Source organism: Cydia pomonella, chromosome 1 (assembly GCF_033807575.1).
Source record: "Cydia pomonella isolate Wapato2018A chromosome 1, ilCydPomo1, whole genome shotgun sequence".
NCBI lineage: Eukaryota > Metazoa > Arthropoda > Insecta > Lepidoptera > Tortricidae > Cydia > Cydia pomonella.
Genome location: NC_084703.1, coordinates 31,883,401 through 31,898,725, shown reverse-complemented (window position 1 = coordinate 31,898,725; position 15,325 = coordinate 31,883,401). Strand labels below are relative to the sequence as shown.

The 15,325-nt window shown below is 35.5% G+C and overlaps 2 protein-coding genes across 2 annotated transcripts in view; one reads left to right on the top strand and one right to left on the bottom strand.

Annotated features, from left to right (window-relative positions):
- Positions 1-15,325, bottom strand: part of LOC133519601 (uncharacterized) — a 100,085-nt gene that overhangs the window by 47,412 nt on the left and 37,348 nt on the right. The gene's annotated exons all lie outside the window — the stretch shown is intronic.
- Positions 9,830-10,581, top strand: LOC133519688 (uncharacterized). Its single transcript, XM_061853744.1, has 2 exons — positions 9,830-9,914; positions 10,036-10,581. Exons 1-2 carry the CDS (start codon positions 9,864-9,866, stop codon positions 10,525-10,527), a joined length of 543 nt encoding a protein of 180 aa, XP_061709728.1. The 5' UTR covers positions 9,830-9,863; the 3' UTR covers positions 10,528-10,581.

Genomic DNA, 15,325 nt, shown 5'->3' with positions numbered 1-15,325 from the left:
TTTAGGCGCGAAATTTTAACACTAAATGAAATAAACTTTATTTCCTATTTAAAATTAATGAATATGTTTTTTAAATATATTATGTTGCTATAATTAAGTACTAGCTGTTGCCCGCGACTTCGTGGTTATAGACATGAGCATAGAACATTATGCAGCAAAAAGTAGCAGTAGGGACGGTTAATAATTACACAACGCATGAGATTTGTCTGACACAACCTACGAAGTTTCAAGCCCCTGTGAAAAAAATGGTTCTCGATATAATCCCTTTCAATCCCTTAAGAAGATTTTCAAGTCCACTATTCCAGTCGAATGCAAACTTTAAACCCTTTTTTCACCAATTTAGGGGATTAATACAAACTTTCAATGAACGCCATTATAACTCCTTTGGGGAATTAATTTCTAAAAACGCTGAAATCACTTTTCTTGTTTCCTATTATTGTCTTTTTACGACATTTCAAGATCACTATTTACAAAATTTTTCGTTCCCAATGCAAACTTACAATCCTTTTTTCCCCAACTTATGGCATGAATTTTCAAAAAAGGTGATATGTATCAGTTTTCGTCTATTTGCATAAGTAAAGAGATAATGTCCGTTTACCAAGTTTTAAGTTCCTAGCTTAAAAGAAAACTCTTACCACATATAAACTTCTATCCCCTTTTTAACCCCCTTTAGGGTTGAAATAACAAGAAAGTTAAAATAACTTTTTTTAATTTTACATTATGTTTTTCTATGAAGATTTAAAGCATTTGTAATGGATTCAAACTTTCAACCCCTTTAATCCTTTTAAGAGAATAATTTTTCAAAACGCTGAAATAACTTCTCTTTAATTCTGGGACTTGAAACTTTGTATAGGGGCATATTGTTAATAAACACAATACCACCACCACCATAATACAAAGTTTCAAGTCCCGCACAAAAAAAATGTTTGATCTCCGTACGAATTTTCAACCTCTTTTCATCGCCTTAAGGGATGAATTTTAAAAACGCGGAAATTAGTTTTTTTTATTTTAATAAAATACCTTTTTACAAAGTTCCAAGTTCCTAGCTCAAAATTAAACTTGAACCCAATACAAACCTTCATCCCCTTTTTAATCTCCTTAGGGGTTGAATTTTCAAGAACGTTGAAATAAATTTTATTTGTAATCGGCTATTATGCCTTTATAAGAAGTTTCAAAGCATTGGTAATGGATTCAAACTTTCAACCCCTTTTTAACCCTTTTAGGGGATGAATTTTTAAAAACGCTGATATCGATTTTCTTGTGTGTTAATAATATGCCTACGTACAAAGTTTCAAATCCCGCACTCAAAAAATATTTGATCTCCATACAATCTTGCAACCCCTTTTTCACCACCTTACGGAATGAATTTTCTAAAACGCTGAAATTAGTTTCCTTGTATTTTAATAATATATCTTTTTACGACGTTTCGAATCCCTAGCTTAAAATAAAACTTGATCCCTATACAAACTTTCATCCCCTTTTTAACCCCCTTAGGGGTTGAATTTCTCAGAATTGCTTCTTAGCTCCTGAACATTTTATAAATGCAATCTAGTATGTAAATTTAAATTTTTTAGCATTTGTAATTTCGGCTCTGCGTTGATGAGTCAGTCAGGACACGTGCATTTATATATATACAAAGTAGATAAAAAAAAAATCTACATCCCTATTACCTGTATTCTAAATAGTGAAGCATTTTGTTGAGTGAGTGAGTCAGTCAGTGGTAAAAATAGTGATTTTCAGACGCCAAAACCTCGTGAACATTCTTCAATCAGTCACATGCTTTTTTAATTTAAATTCAAGGTTTGGTTAAAAAAAAAAATGTTGGGTAACGACAATGAGAAGAGAGAATAAGTGTTTGGTGAGAAGAAGAAGTAGTGGTCTAACTAGATTTGCAGCCGTGTAGGTCAAATAGATATTAAATTATGGGGGGGGGGGAAGAGGTACCCAGTAAGGCTCGTTGACGGCGGCGGATAGGCATAAACAGGTGTTCTATAGGTATTGTGACTGTATCCTTTTTTAGGGTTCCGTAGCCAAATGGCAAAAAACGGAACCCTTATAGATTCGTCATGTCCGTCTGTCTGTCCGATTATGTCACCGCCACTTTTTTCCGAAACTATAAGAGCTATACTGTTCAAACTTGGTAAGTAGATGTATTCTATGAACCGCATTAGGATTTTTACACAAAAATAGAAAAAAAACAATAAATTTTGGGGGTTCCCCATACTTACAACTGAAACTCAAAAAATCTTTTTTCATCAAACCCATATGTGTGGGGTATCTATGGATAGGTCTTTAAAAATGATATTGAGGTTTCTAATATCATTTTTTTCTAAACTGAATAGTTTGCGCGAAAGACACTTCCAAAGTGGTAAAATGTGTCCCCCCCCCCCGTAACTTCTAAAATAACAGAATGAAAAATCTAAAAAAAAATATATAATATACATTACCATGCAAACTTCTACCGAAAATTGGTTTGAACGAGATCTAGTAAGTAGTTTTTTTTAATACGTCATAAAATTAAAAAAAATTTTTTTCATAAAACCCATACGTGTGGGGTATCCATGGGATAGGTCTTCAAAAATGATATTTAGGTTCCTAATATCATTTTTTCTAAACTGAATAGTTTGCGCGAGAGACACTTCCAAAGTGAAAAAATGTGCCCCCCCCCCCCCTGTAACTTCTAAAATAACAGAATGAAAAATCTAAAAAAAATATATGATATATATTACCATGCAAACTTCCACCGAAAATTGGTTTAAACGAAATCTAGTAAGTAGTTTTTTTAATACGTCGTAAATGGTACGGAACCCTTCATGGGCGAGTCCGACTCGCACTTGGCCGTTTTTTTTCTCTTTATTTTGACTCGAACATTGTTGTTAGATATGACTTTTGAGTGTTGTTAGACCCTTATCCAGCCAAGAGCATTTGAGGCAGTTCTGTGGCACAGACAGTCTGTAAGGCCCCTTATTCGACTTGTAGTCATGAATTTAAATCTCGTAGACGCGGCGGACAATAAAGAATGAGCGATATATTTTTTGTCAAATGTACTGTTCGGTCTGGTTTCCATTAAATATTCTATCATGTCCCAAGCGTTATCCACAATCAGTCTTTGCAATGTTGATCGAGGGCTAAGAGTTTCACATTGTTTTGTTAATGTTATTATGCAGCGACCGGCGCTACGTGCTTGGAATAGGCCGAATGACTCCGCCCTAGAGTTTGCGCAACTCCATTCTTACATAATACTTGATCATATGTAATATTTTATTGATAACGATAATATAATTTACAATAAAATATAAAATGATAACTACTTACGTGAGAATGTTTTAAAATTGCCGTCGACAGCTAGCTTGGTGTCTTTTTATTAAAGTTCTTATACACACTTTGAGCAAATTAATATAAAATTATGAATGTGCTAGATACTATAGTATAGTATAGAATATACAGATGCTCGTATCCCGTATGTTAAAACATTTTTTTATTTCCAGACATTAGTCGCAGATAGACAAACGGAGTGACACGGTATAGTCAATTAAAATAATCAGGATCTCAGAAGAGACTGCCCTGCCCAGTAAGTATATGTAGGTAAACTTCGAAAAGAAAAAGAAGCAAGCTTAGAAAGCTGCTGCCGCTACTGGTGCTGCTGCTAGATGACGACACGGCAGCAAGCGGTTGTGCGCGCCCCTGCAAGCCTTCGCGTGCTGGTGTACTCCCAGTCCCCTACCCGGTCGCCAATGTCGCTATCCCTACCAGCAATCCATCAGCAATTTATAGATTGCTTGCACAATTTTTAATTACACCTACTATAACACCGTGTTTTTTTTTAGTTCCGTTAATTTCAAGGGTGCATCCCTGAGCTTAAATAAGTAACTTTCTCAAAGACACCGGTATTCTAATTAACTCCATTTCGGAGATAATCAATAATTAATTTTTATCTTATAAGGCCCTTACGAGCGTATACACTTGCCTTAAGGCCTGTTTACATATTGATTACTGTTTAATACGAGTGTATACATTTGCTACTAAACTTAAGTAATGTCTCGGACGATTGATGTTCGAAATGACATTGATATGACAGTTTTCAATTGTTTGATTGAATTAAATGTAATGCTCGTGTTACAACAACGCCATATGCAACATTTAATTAATTTTTATAAAACAAAATATTTTGTTTTTAAAATTAACTATGTAATTTAATTTCCTCAAACGTATCACGGATATATAATTTTTACAGCATTAAAGCGGGCGGTAAAAGATACCGCCAACGGAATTGGTCTGGCAATGTTGTTTATCAATTTTTAACAAAAAAAAATTAAAACATACATAAAAATCAGCCATGAAAATTAAAGAAAAGTTAGTAATATTTTTATCTACCTTTGGCACTTTGTATCGGAAAAATGTCCGTCGGGCTAATATAGGAAGTATCTATGCAGACATTAAAAGTATATACTAACACTATATTATCCCAAGTAAGATCTGGCGGCTCTAGGATCTTGGACTAGAATGAAACTATCATTGCCACGTTGGCTGTCGTTAACAGAAAAAATGAAAAACTAAGAAGTAAAACCGGCCCCCGCTAAATTTACTTAAAATTCAACTTTAAATTGCAACTGTGCGAGTGTTTTTGTAAGACATGAGTTGCTGTGATAAATTTTTGCAATGTAAATAAATCATCGCTAAACATAGTGTATAGTGCTGAACTAACAATATCATTCAAGTTCAAGGGAAAATTCGTAACTGTAAAGTTTGTAAGTGTACTCACGTAACTAATATTTCAGAACAAACACGTATCAAAAATGTCGTTCAATGTACTCGTACGTGGGCAGGTGTATATCTTTGAAATGATTATTTACTTGTCTCGTGACGGTTTACGGGAGCGTAAATAATAACACATTTTGCACACTTCCATAGAAATGTACTATTTCAATTATTTATAATATGATAGGTAGGTAAGTCCATTTTTAACATTTCTTTTTTTATATTAAACTGTGTAAAGTACAGATTTAGTTACTTAAAAATCACGTAAATGTGTAAAAAACGTAAATGACCTTGCTCATTCAAAAAGGTGTCTCCTTATCTGGTAATGGCTAGTAATAGATCATTTTCTTTGAGTATACAAATATTTATTAGATTAATAGACCGGGCAATGGCAATGTTGTTACTTATAAGTCTTATAACTTTCCGATACATTTTTAGCCCATTTCAGAAAAATAGTTATGCCCAATATTGTTATCGTGAGTCAATAGGAACCAGATGACAACTAAGCAGAGGGTGTTTATGACTCGAGTATACAATTTTAATATCTCCCGTGTTACAAACAAGGTTTTTCATCACACACAGCGAAAAAGAAAATATTGTTTTAAGCGAAATGTTACATACGGTAAAATAAGATATTCTGTCCGCTATTTTATTTATTGTTTGACGTAAAGGCATGAGGTTCACTGCATACTGCACGAGACCCATTCGGCATAGAGCCACGATTGAAAATGGTGAAAAAAAAACAACGGGTTGCACTCCGGGAGTGCCGGCATAAGTGAAAACTTGAATATTAACGTTGTGCATTTATGATATTTTGGAGAAATTGAGTAGCAGTTTTATAAAAAGAGATAATTCTCTATTATAACTACGTAAAGAAATTTGAGTGTGGAAGATATTTTGAAATGCTAATTTTAGTGTTAATTGTAACATATATAAGTAAATGTTAATGAATCGTTCACCATCATATTAAGTAAAACAATCACGCTTCTTTTCTGTTATTTAACTTTTTGGTAAGGAAAAATTTGAGTATCTACAATCATGGACACCCAACAACACAAAGATACAATACAACACAATTAACAAAGATTAAACCTCTTTAACCGTTATGACAGCACTTTGATTATGAAGAAAATAAAATGTCACACTTGTATGTGATACGATATAATAAAAAAAACCCTCTTTAATAGATTTTTAAAAGTTAAAGGCACAACTATTCTGCCATTCAGTACCATTCAATATTCGGTCATTAAATATAATTGTGCAATATAAGCTGTATTTGCAGGCATTAAAAAAAGATTATATAGTCTTTGATTTTATTAAGCAGTATTCGCATGATCATACACAACGACTGTCTTACATGACTCTATCCTATAGCTTAAAATGATGCTGACCGGGTCGTGTAGACGAAGCCTGCAGCTATACTAATTGGCTGTTTGCGTTTTTCTTGGTGGATTCATGTTTTTAAAAAGTAAAAAACAATACAGTAATAACTTCCCGTGCGCTAAAACACGATAATAATAGTTTGAATTTTTTTAATTTGAGTTTGGACATAACGAAGAACTTCCCGTACTTTATTTATTTATTTTATTTTTTATGTTTCCCATATAGGTATACAAGATACACTTATGTCCGTCAATGTACATTATTGTTACTTATCAGTATGTAGTAATTAACACTTATACATATTTAGTATCTACTCTTTACGTTACAATGTCACATCACAATCTTCCCACACATTTTTATCTGTTAAATAATCTGATACTTTATAGTAGGCTTTCTTAGTTAAATTGGTTTTTATAACTCTTTTAAACATATGGTATGGTAAATCTGTTATGTAACTAGGTATTTTGTTGTAAAAATGGATCGATTGTCCTACAAATGACTTCCTAACTTTTGCCAATCGTAGCCGCCGCACTGCAAGTTTTCCTTTATTTCTTGTATTATAGTTATGTGTGTCACAAATTTTTGGAAGATCTTCATAATGCTTCCTGGCGTACATAATAACTTCATAAATAAATAAATAAAGAGCGACGGCAATGTTATAATGTACTATTTTTTCGATCGTCCGAATCGAACATTTCCGATCATATTGGAGAAAATAAATATTTTAATATTTATATTCTTTTTGGTTAGAATAATATAAATAAATAAATAACACAGCTCCTAATGGAAATAAAATAGGCTATAACTCCAGCTAAACCTGCGTGAAATATCACGCTTTAGGAGCAAGTGTGATGAAAACAAATATTACTAGTGGCTCTCTGAGCTGTAGACCTCGCGATAAGATTTATAGGCTTAAAAAATCTAATAAAACTTATTTCGTAGAGTCATTATCACAGCGTATTCACGATGGGCTTAAGTGTCGTAGTGCCGTAGACCTAATGGCACCAAGTCATTTATGCAAATTTCCACCATCTTGAACATTTTCCAAAAAACCAAATGACAGAAATAAAAACAGCGGGTTGCACTCTGGGAGTGCCGGCAGAAGTGAAAACATGAATATTAACGTTGTGCATTTTTGATATTTTAGAATGGTTAAGAAATAATTTTGCACGAATTGCTTTAATTATCAGTATAAAAGTACTATCATTTATGTGGTAAAATACAATACTCATTAATTACGCTATCGTACACAAACATGACAATTTATATTACATAAAAAAAATTACACTTCAGAACTATTGCAATTATTTAATATTAAAAATTTATCTCTCAGAAAAATCAACTTCCATCCATAATTTCAACGACTCTTTAACCATCATCATTTCTAGAACCATCATCGCCAATCGCTAAAACTGATACGATAGGTTTATGGCCAGCGCGGCGTAGGAGAGGAAGTATCCCTCTCTCTTTCTACCGCGCGGCGGTCTACTGGCTTCAACGACATTGTAACAGTTTTTCGATCAGGTCACGTCTTACGAATTTTCAATCGGACGAATCTGTCGGTCACGTGATCTGTCGCTAGTTTAACATGTTTTCCCCATCACAAAAAGTGCGCAACGCCGCTAAAGAAGTTTTCACTTCAAAAATCTATCTAGCTACTGAATTTACTCACACAATTTCATGAGAATCGGTTGAGAACTGTGTCTTGTAGAAATTATCCGGACGTACGAAAGCAGATTGCTTGAGTCAAAACGGAGATCTTCGCTAACGCTTCGGTCAAATATGTCTTATTATACGAACAGCAATAACAGTAGGAGCCCATCTTGTGGAGCGAGTCACCGTCAGCCGGAAATAAAATTGTTAGGCAGGCGTCCGGTTTTATATCCCATAGCCCAGTATCTATTCCTTCCAGTCCGTTGCTTTCCCCTAGGCAACCTAGTTCATTTCAGACTCCATCAACTACCAATAGTCCTAAAGGCCTTACGCCCTGGCGGGTGCTGCCTCTGCGTGGGTAGCGGTGGTGGTAGGGCAGCGGATGCTCGGTGTACTCCTTCCATTTATTTGATTAAAATATCAAAAGGGACTCTACGTGTTGGCTTCGGCTCCGCGCACGCCTCCTAAATATCCAGAACGCCATTGTTCGGTGATGGGAATAACATGCAATAGTTAACCATTTTAACAATAGGTATTTTTATTTCTGGTTAATGATTAGACATCTACTTAGTCTTCAAATATATAATATAATAGAATATTTTATTATCGTTTAACGTTGTAAATACAAATGTTATCTTGTTTGGGTTATTATAATGGTCCCAAAAGAAACCTGCGTTGTTTTATTACAGAGTAAGAATTGTAACCACTAGATCAGCCAACGTAGCCAACATGCCAATCATTAACACTCCGTAGCGAACGAAGCGCAACTGTCACTGTCGCACTGATATGTAAAAGTGATAGAGAGAGATAACTAACTAATTATTTTCTGCATTTTTTGATATAGTTTATATCTTCGGAAAAAGCCGATGTCAAATTAAAAATATATATATGCAAACTCCCCCAGACCCATGGTTCAGAAGGGGGGAGGGGGAATATTTTTTCTTTCGGAGCGATTATTTCCGAAAATATTAACTTTATCAATAAATGGTTTTTGGAGATCCGTATTCCGTATTCGTTTTGAAAGACCTATCCAACGATACCCGAAGCTAGGGTCGAAAAAAAACCATTTTGTAACCTAAGAAAAATTTAATTTGTATTTTTTATTTTACTGGTCTATCGCCATCCATGATTAAAGTCTTCATGGCAAATTGCAGCTTTCTAGTACTAACGATCACGGAGCAGAGGCGCGGACGGACAGATATGGACATAGCGAAACTTTAAGGGTTTCTAGGTGACTACGAAACCCTAAAAATTATGAATAATATCAGTTATGCCGATTTTGAGTTTTTGCAAAAAATCTTATCTAAGTATAAGTACCTCCTTATGCCAAACTGGTTGTTATAAAATGTTATATAACATAAATAACATTGTGTGACAGGGACAACATAATAAAACACTATCGATACTACTAAAATGTCCCTGTCACACGAAACATCGATAACAATATAACGTTATATAACATCCAGTGTCGGACCACCATTAGCAAAAGAACGTAAGTGCTGCAATAAGTTGCTGTTCAATTGTCCATAGAATCTACACAAAGACCTACACGGGCGTCGGGAAACTACGGACACATTCCAACATGCTCTATAGGATCTATTCCTCTACAGTTTTAGAAGTTAAAAATGTAGCCTTTTTCACCTATGCCATGCACTATAGGTACCTATAGGGTCCTTTATTTTAAACGATTATGGGAATTTAATTAGTTTTACATATAGATATTAAGTGATCTGTGTTAAGTCGCCTTAGTATAATAACCCTATAATATATCATACGATTAAACAAATATTATAATGTATAATAAAAAAAAAAACAATTGAGTTCGATAACTCACCTATTGTACAGTCGTGTGATGAAGCAGGACTGTGCGTCGGAATGTCCTGCGCTTGCTCAAACATTAGCTGTTGCTGGCACATATCCACGTGTAATCAAATCTTTCACAAAAACATTACGTGCTCGAACCCACCCAAGACCTAGTTACAAAATTACCCAGTAACCGATTTTGCTTTTGAAATCACCTGTATATATATTCTAGTGTGAGGGTTTACTAGGTCAAACTCGATATCAAAATGGTGTCACTCAAAATACACTTATTAGCGACGATTATGTTAATATCTAAGGTATTTAGCTAGTGCTTCGTTACACTGTAAAGTATGCTTTATGGATAGGTACCTAATATTCATGTTGTTAATTTCGATAATAAGAACATATGGTTAAGCAAAAATATGATGAAATTTTCAGGCTTACTGTCAAGTGGCCACCAGCGGGGGAAGCCCACAACGATACGGATCGGCGACGCCCACCATCGTCCCCGGCGGCCAGTTCATCGTGCCCGCCATCATCAAACCTCTCCTACCTTCGTGCCAAAAGGCCGCGCCCGCGCAACCTGCGTCCGGCGCGCCTAACAAACAAACGCCGGCCGCCTTTAGCGCGTCCGTGCCCTTTGTCGACGATGACGATGACAGTGAACTGGACAAACTCCTATACCTCCTCATCAGTAACATAATCGAGAGCAAAAAAGGCTCAGGAAAGAAGCAGAGCAACCCCAGTAGCATTTTTGATAGCAGCGCATCCCCGAGCGACGGCTACGACGTCTGTGCAAGCAGCTACGCCGATGACTATGACTACTGCTCGTACTCCCCCTCCGTGGCCTACAGCTCGGGTAGCAACAGCGGGGGAAGCGATGGTTCTTGTCCCGAGATATGTGTCTTTGTCAGACCGGCTGATTGTTAATAAGTTTAGAGTGGTAGAAACTACATACATACATTACATTTTATAAATAATCGAGCAGATTTTTTATTTTACCGCCCAGCGATTACAATACTGAAATAACTAAGTAGGTAGTCTCTACGTCGTAGTAATAATTTTTTAAAAATCTTAATAAATTTTTAGGGAGGTAATTACGAGTAGGTATGCATATTGCTTATAAATATAAAATATAAAACATACTGGTATTGAAGAAATCAAGTTTGTTACAATATGACAGTTCGTCGTTCATCGCGAAAGTGGAGATTATATTTACAAAAAAAAAATAGAATCTGTCCTTTCTAAGGTAATATGTAACCTAATAATTACTTTTATCTTTTTTAAGCATTAGAGACTACTCAAATAAATCCCACTGAACTTAAAAAGTCATGAGTGTATTGCGAATCCTACGGAACGGACGTATGCGAATATGCATTTACTGTGCATTTTTTTTATCTGTTGAGTAGTGCGATTACCGAACTGCATCAGCACCGACTGATAGCGTGTCTATTTTTATTAAACATGTACATTCATGGGATATTCTGTCTCGCCATGCATAAAGGCGGGATTCTACCAGTGTGCGGCACAAGTATATTCAGTATAAAAATGCTCGAGCCGCACACTGGAGGAATGCCGCTTTTACAACGGCATGTGACATTAGAACACACATTCAATTGTTTTAACCGTATTTTCGCGCCTTGAATGCAAAGTTCAAACTGATTCACCAAGGATTCAATGTGCGTACTCACAATAAATATTCACATTTCTATTGGTGACGTTGAACTAGGGGCCTAGCCATGATGACAGTCGTCGTTAGAACACGCCAATCGAAACTTAAATAATGCATGGAGTCACCTGTCATTTCGTAGAATCTGTCATCCCGATACATTATTATTTTCGTTTGGCGATTGTCGATGTACGATTGTCATCTTGGCTAGGGCCCCTGGTTTAGCTACGGCTTACCGACCGAAGTGGAGTATGTGTACAAATAAAAGAGTTAGTATCGGCGAAAGAGTATGTAGAGTAATAGAGTTTTAGATGGTCTTACCTGATAGACGGTCTCAGGGCCCGGAAACCGTTTTATTTCTCAAACCGTTTCTTTCATCCACCCGGGAACGATAATGATTTCGTTTCCGTTTGCGGTTACCGGTTAAAGAACTGTTCTATTGAGATACCAGTTTGTGCCAAATTCGTTCGTTTTTCATTTTTGTGGGACGAATTTATCTAGTATAGTATAGTAAAATGTTGTGGTCCTGCCGGTGAGTAAGGTTGCCAGAGCTCAACGAGGGTGCGGATTGTTAGGGCCGGCAGCGCGCATGTAACCCCTCTGGGGTTGCAGGTGGACATAGGCCACGGAGACTGCTCACCATCAGTAGGGCCGTATGCTTGTGGCCGAAAGTGCATCTGCCGGGCATTTATAGGATTTTTAGGTGTTTGCCGCTGTGTTGGGAAAAATATTGTGTGCACATAATTAGGTCTTTAAATTCTCGAGCCTGTCTTTAAAAAACATAACTTTAGAATTTAACCCCTGCTGAGAATAGCTTTGAACGTTTTTAACGACATCTAAGCGGACGAACGAAGACTAGTATTATTAATAAAATAAAAGGTTTGTCCTTTGACAACCTATTACTACTTATATTTTTCCATAAATATTATTATCTTATCTTAGAGTCAGATGACATAAACAGCCTCTCCCTGCAAATGTATAGGTAGGTATATCGATAAGAGATCACCCAGTCCATAACTTGGCACTTGGCACCCAGTAAACCCTTTGAAATTACGTTTCATTTACATGAGGTTTATCAACTTTCAGGGAAGTTCCCACTCCTACAGTTGTTATTAGTTAGATTCTCTCTTTGCTACATAAAGTAGCTCATAGTTTCAGCAATTTTTTTTTAGAATCTTTATCACCTATAGTTGGTCAAGCAAAACTTGTCAGTAGAAAAAGGCTGCAAATTCAAAAAATCGCGGGTTATCAACACTACGTTTGAATTGTTCGAAATCTCGTCACTATTCATCGGTGGAACTGTTTTATTTACATTTAGATTTTGGCAAAGTTTATAATTGCGATTTCCAGATAAATTTTTCACATGATCATTGAAAAATATACAAATAAAGGATGACTCACGTTAGACCGGGCCGAGGCCGGGGCCGGGCCGGAGTTTCCGGCGCTTCGTTTTCTATGGAAAGCACCACGTGATCACCGATCAGCCGTCATAGAAAATGTCGGACGCTCCGGCCCAGGCGCGGCCTGGTCTAGCGTCAGTCATCCTTAAGACTGTGCGTTTTTTTTAGCAAAGTTTGATAAGAAAATAATACTAACAAGTTTAATTATGTTTGAGGGTAATATGTAAATTTGAGGTTATGCAGTGATATGTGCAGGGCAGTTTACTTTCAATGTTAAATCGAGTAACTAGTAAAATGCGAAATGGATATCAAGAAAAACGTTTATACAACTTTCTTTTACGTACCTCCTCCCTAATATATTCAAAGACATGATATTGTTTCGCCAAACAAACATTAAAAAGAGCAAATTAAACAAATTTGTTAAAACTTGTCTTGAATTGACATATACACAATATCTGCTTATTTCTTACATAAGTTATCATTGTTACAGGTTTGTCACTCGTCCATAAAAGGCAAGGCAGGAATCAGAAGTACCTAGTTTGTTGGCAACCTCCCTATTGATGTTTAGTTTATTTGTAATTTCTATGGTAACTCTTAATACAATATCAACAGTGTATGGAAATTAAATAAACACCAAAATATATTTTGTGTTTAATTTATTAAGTAAGTATTGTAAAACAGATTAAAATAGGATAAAATAACTTTACACAAAATTTACAAATCAAATCTTGTTTTAAAGTAGATATTTATATTTTGGTAGGTATCTGAAAACGCAAACTTGTTGGCTACACCTTATCACATTTCTCTGGACAAAAGCTTCAGTACAAATTCAAAACTTAACTTGTTGGACTCTAATAATATTATATCTATAGCTATTTTGTCACTCTGTGCACGTAATCCTAGGTTTATTGATCGTATATTAATCACTCTCTATAATATCCTTTTTATTTCGTGTTCACATTATAATATCTTCACACTACTCCATGACAAAATCTATAACTAAGTTATCAAAAACTATTTTATTCGACCACATTATCGAAAATAGGCAAATTTAGATACGTCTGGAGAGGCTGCTTTGTGTTCGTTTCCTGGGGATACCATACTTATATAGCTTGACAGACTATATATTGCGCATGAGAACTTCACACACAAATGCACTGCTGCACATTGGCCCGGGTTGAAGAATACATTTATACACATTTAAATTTCCTAGCGCATGTACCCATGCAGGTTTCCTCATTGTGTTTTCCTTCATCAAAAAGCGACAGTTATAGTATTTTATGCAACAGTTGTATAAGAAGGGTTAAAAAAGGCAAGTGGCGTGAGTTACAATGTGAGCCGGAGCCGAAGGCGTAGTCGAACATTGTAAAGGAATACGCCACGAGAATTTTTTGACCTACTTATACAACGTTGCATACAATATTTTTCCTACGAGTCAACAAAAATAAATCTTAATTTAGGTAAACAAATGACAGCAAAAGTATATAGCCAAGACGCGCGAGCATACCTTGTTCCGCGCCCAGCCCGCCCCGGGCCGCGGCCGGCCGGCCGGTCGGCGAGACCTCCTCGTAACTCATGAGGCCCTGGTACTTGCTACTTGCTAAATTAATTTTTTGGACAGTTTTTTCTCAATTTCGGCCACCGTAGCTTACGGAGACTAACAAGCAACGCTAAGCGGTCTTCGTAGTCTATGGGTGTTGCTATATTACGGGTGTCACATGCGTGACTTATGAAGTAATTATTTTTACTATGCAACCAAATGAATATTTTGTAAGTTTGTTAGGTTGGTAGCCATTAATCGCAGTAACGTTATAGCTTATAAAAGCACAAGAGCTTTTATGAGGAATAGACAATATAGACTTTTCTTGAAATCTTTTATGTATGTTCTTATATTCGTGTTAATGAATGCATAAATGACAGATAACAGTAGAGGAGTAGGAAAAATATCTAATGATATTTATTGCCTAACCTTTATAAGTTCCAAGAAACTGGTAAAATGTCACTAGTCCGGGTTACGGGGTGACGGTATCATCGGATTACGTTTATCACGTGTACAGGAAATAAGAAACAAATTTTAAAAATTAAACCCCTAATGGGGTTCAAAAGGGGATGGAAATTTGTATACGGTACAAGTTATTTTTTATACTAGGAACTAGAAACTTCGTAAAAGGTATATTATTAAAATAGAAGAAACATTATTTCAGCGTTTTTAAAATTTATCCCCTGAGGTGGAAACAAGAGGTTGAAAGTTTATATGGAGGAAACATTTTTTTGAGTTCGGTACTGAAAACTTTGTATATAGCCATATTATTGGAATAAAAGAAAAATAATTTCAGCTTTTAAAAAAATAATCCCCTAAAAGTTTTAGGAGATTATAATAAAATGTTTATAGGTATACAGTATTTGCCACTAAGTACTGTGCATCATCCTTGTGTAAAATGAGCCATATTAAATCTTTCATGAGGAAATGTAGGAAACGGAAGGAATTTCATAGATACGTGATTTTTAAAAGAATTTTATTGTAACATAATTTCGTGAAAATTGCATTGATAGTGACTGATATGTAGAAATATTTTGGATGATAAATATGTACAAGTACGTAGGCACTTGTAATACATATTTATCATCGATCAAATCAGTGACACAATAGTTTTAGCCA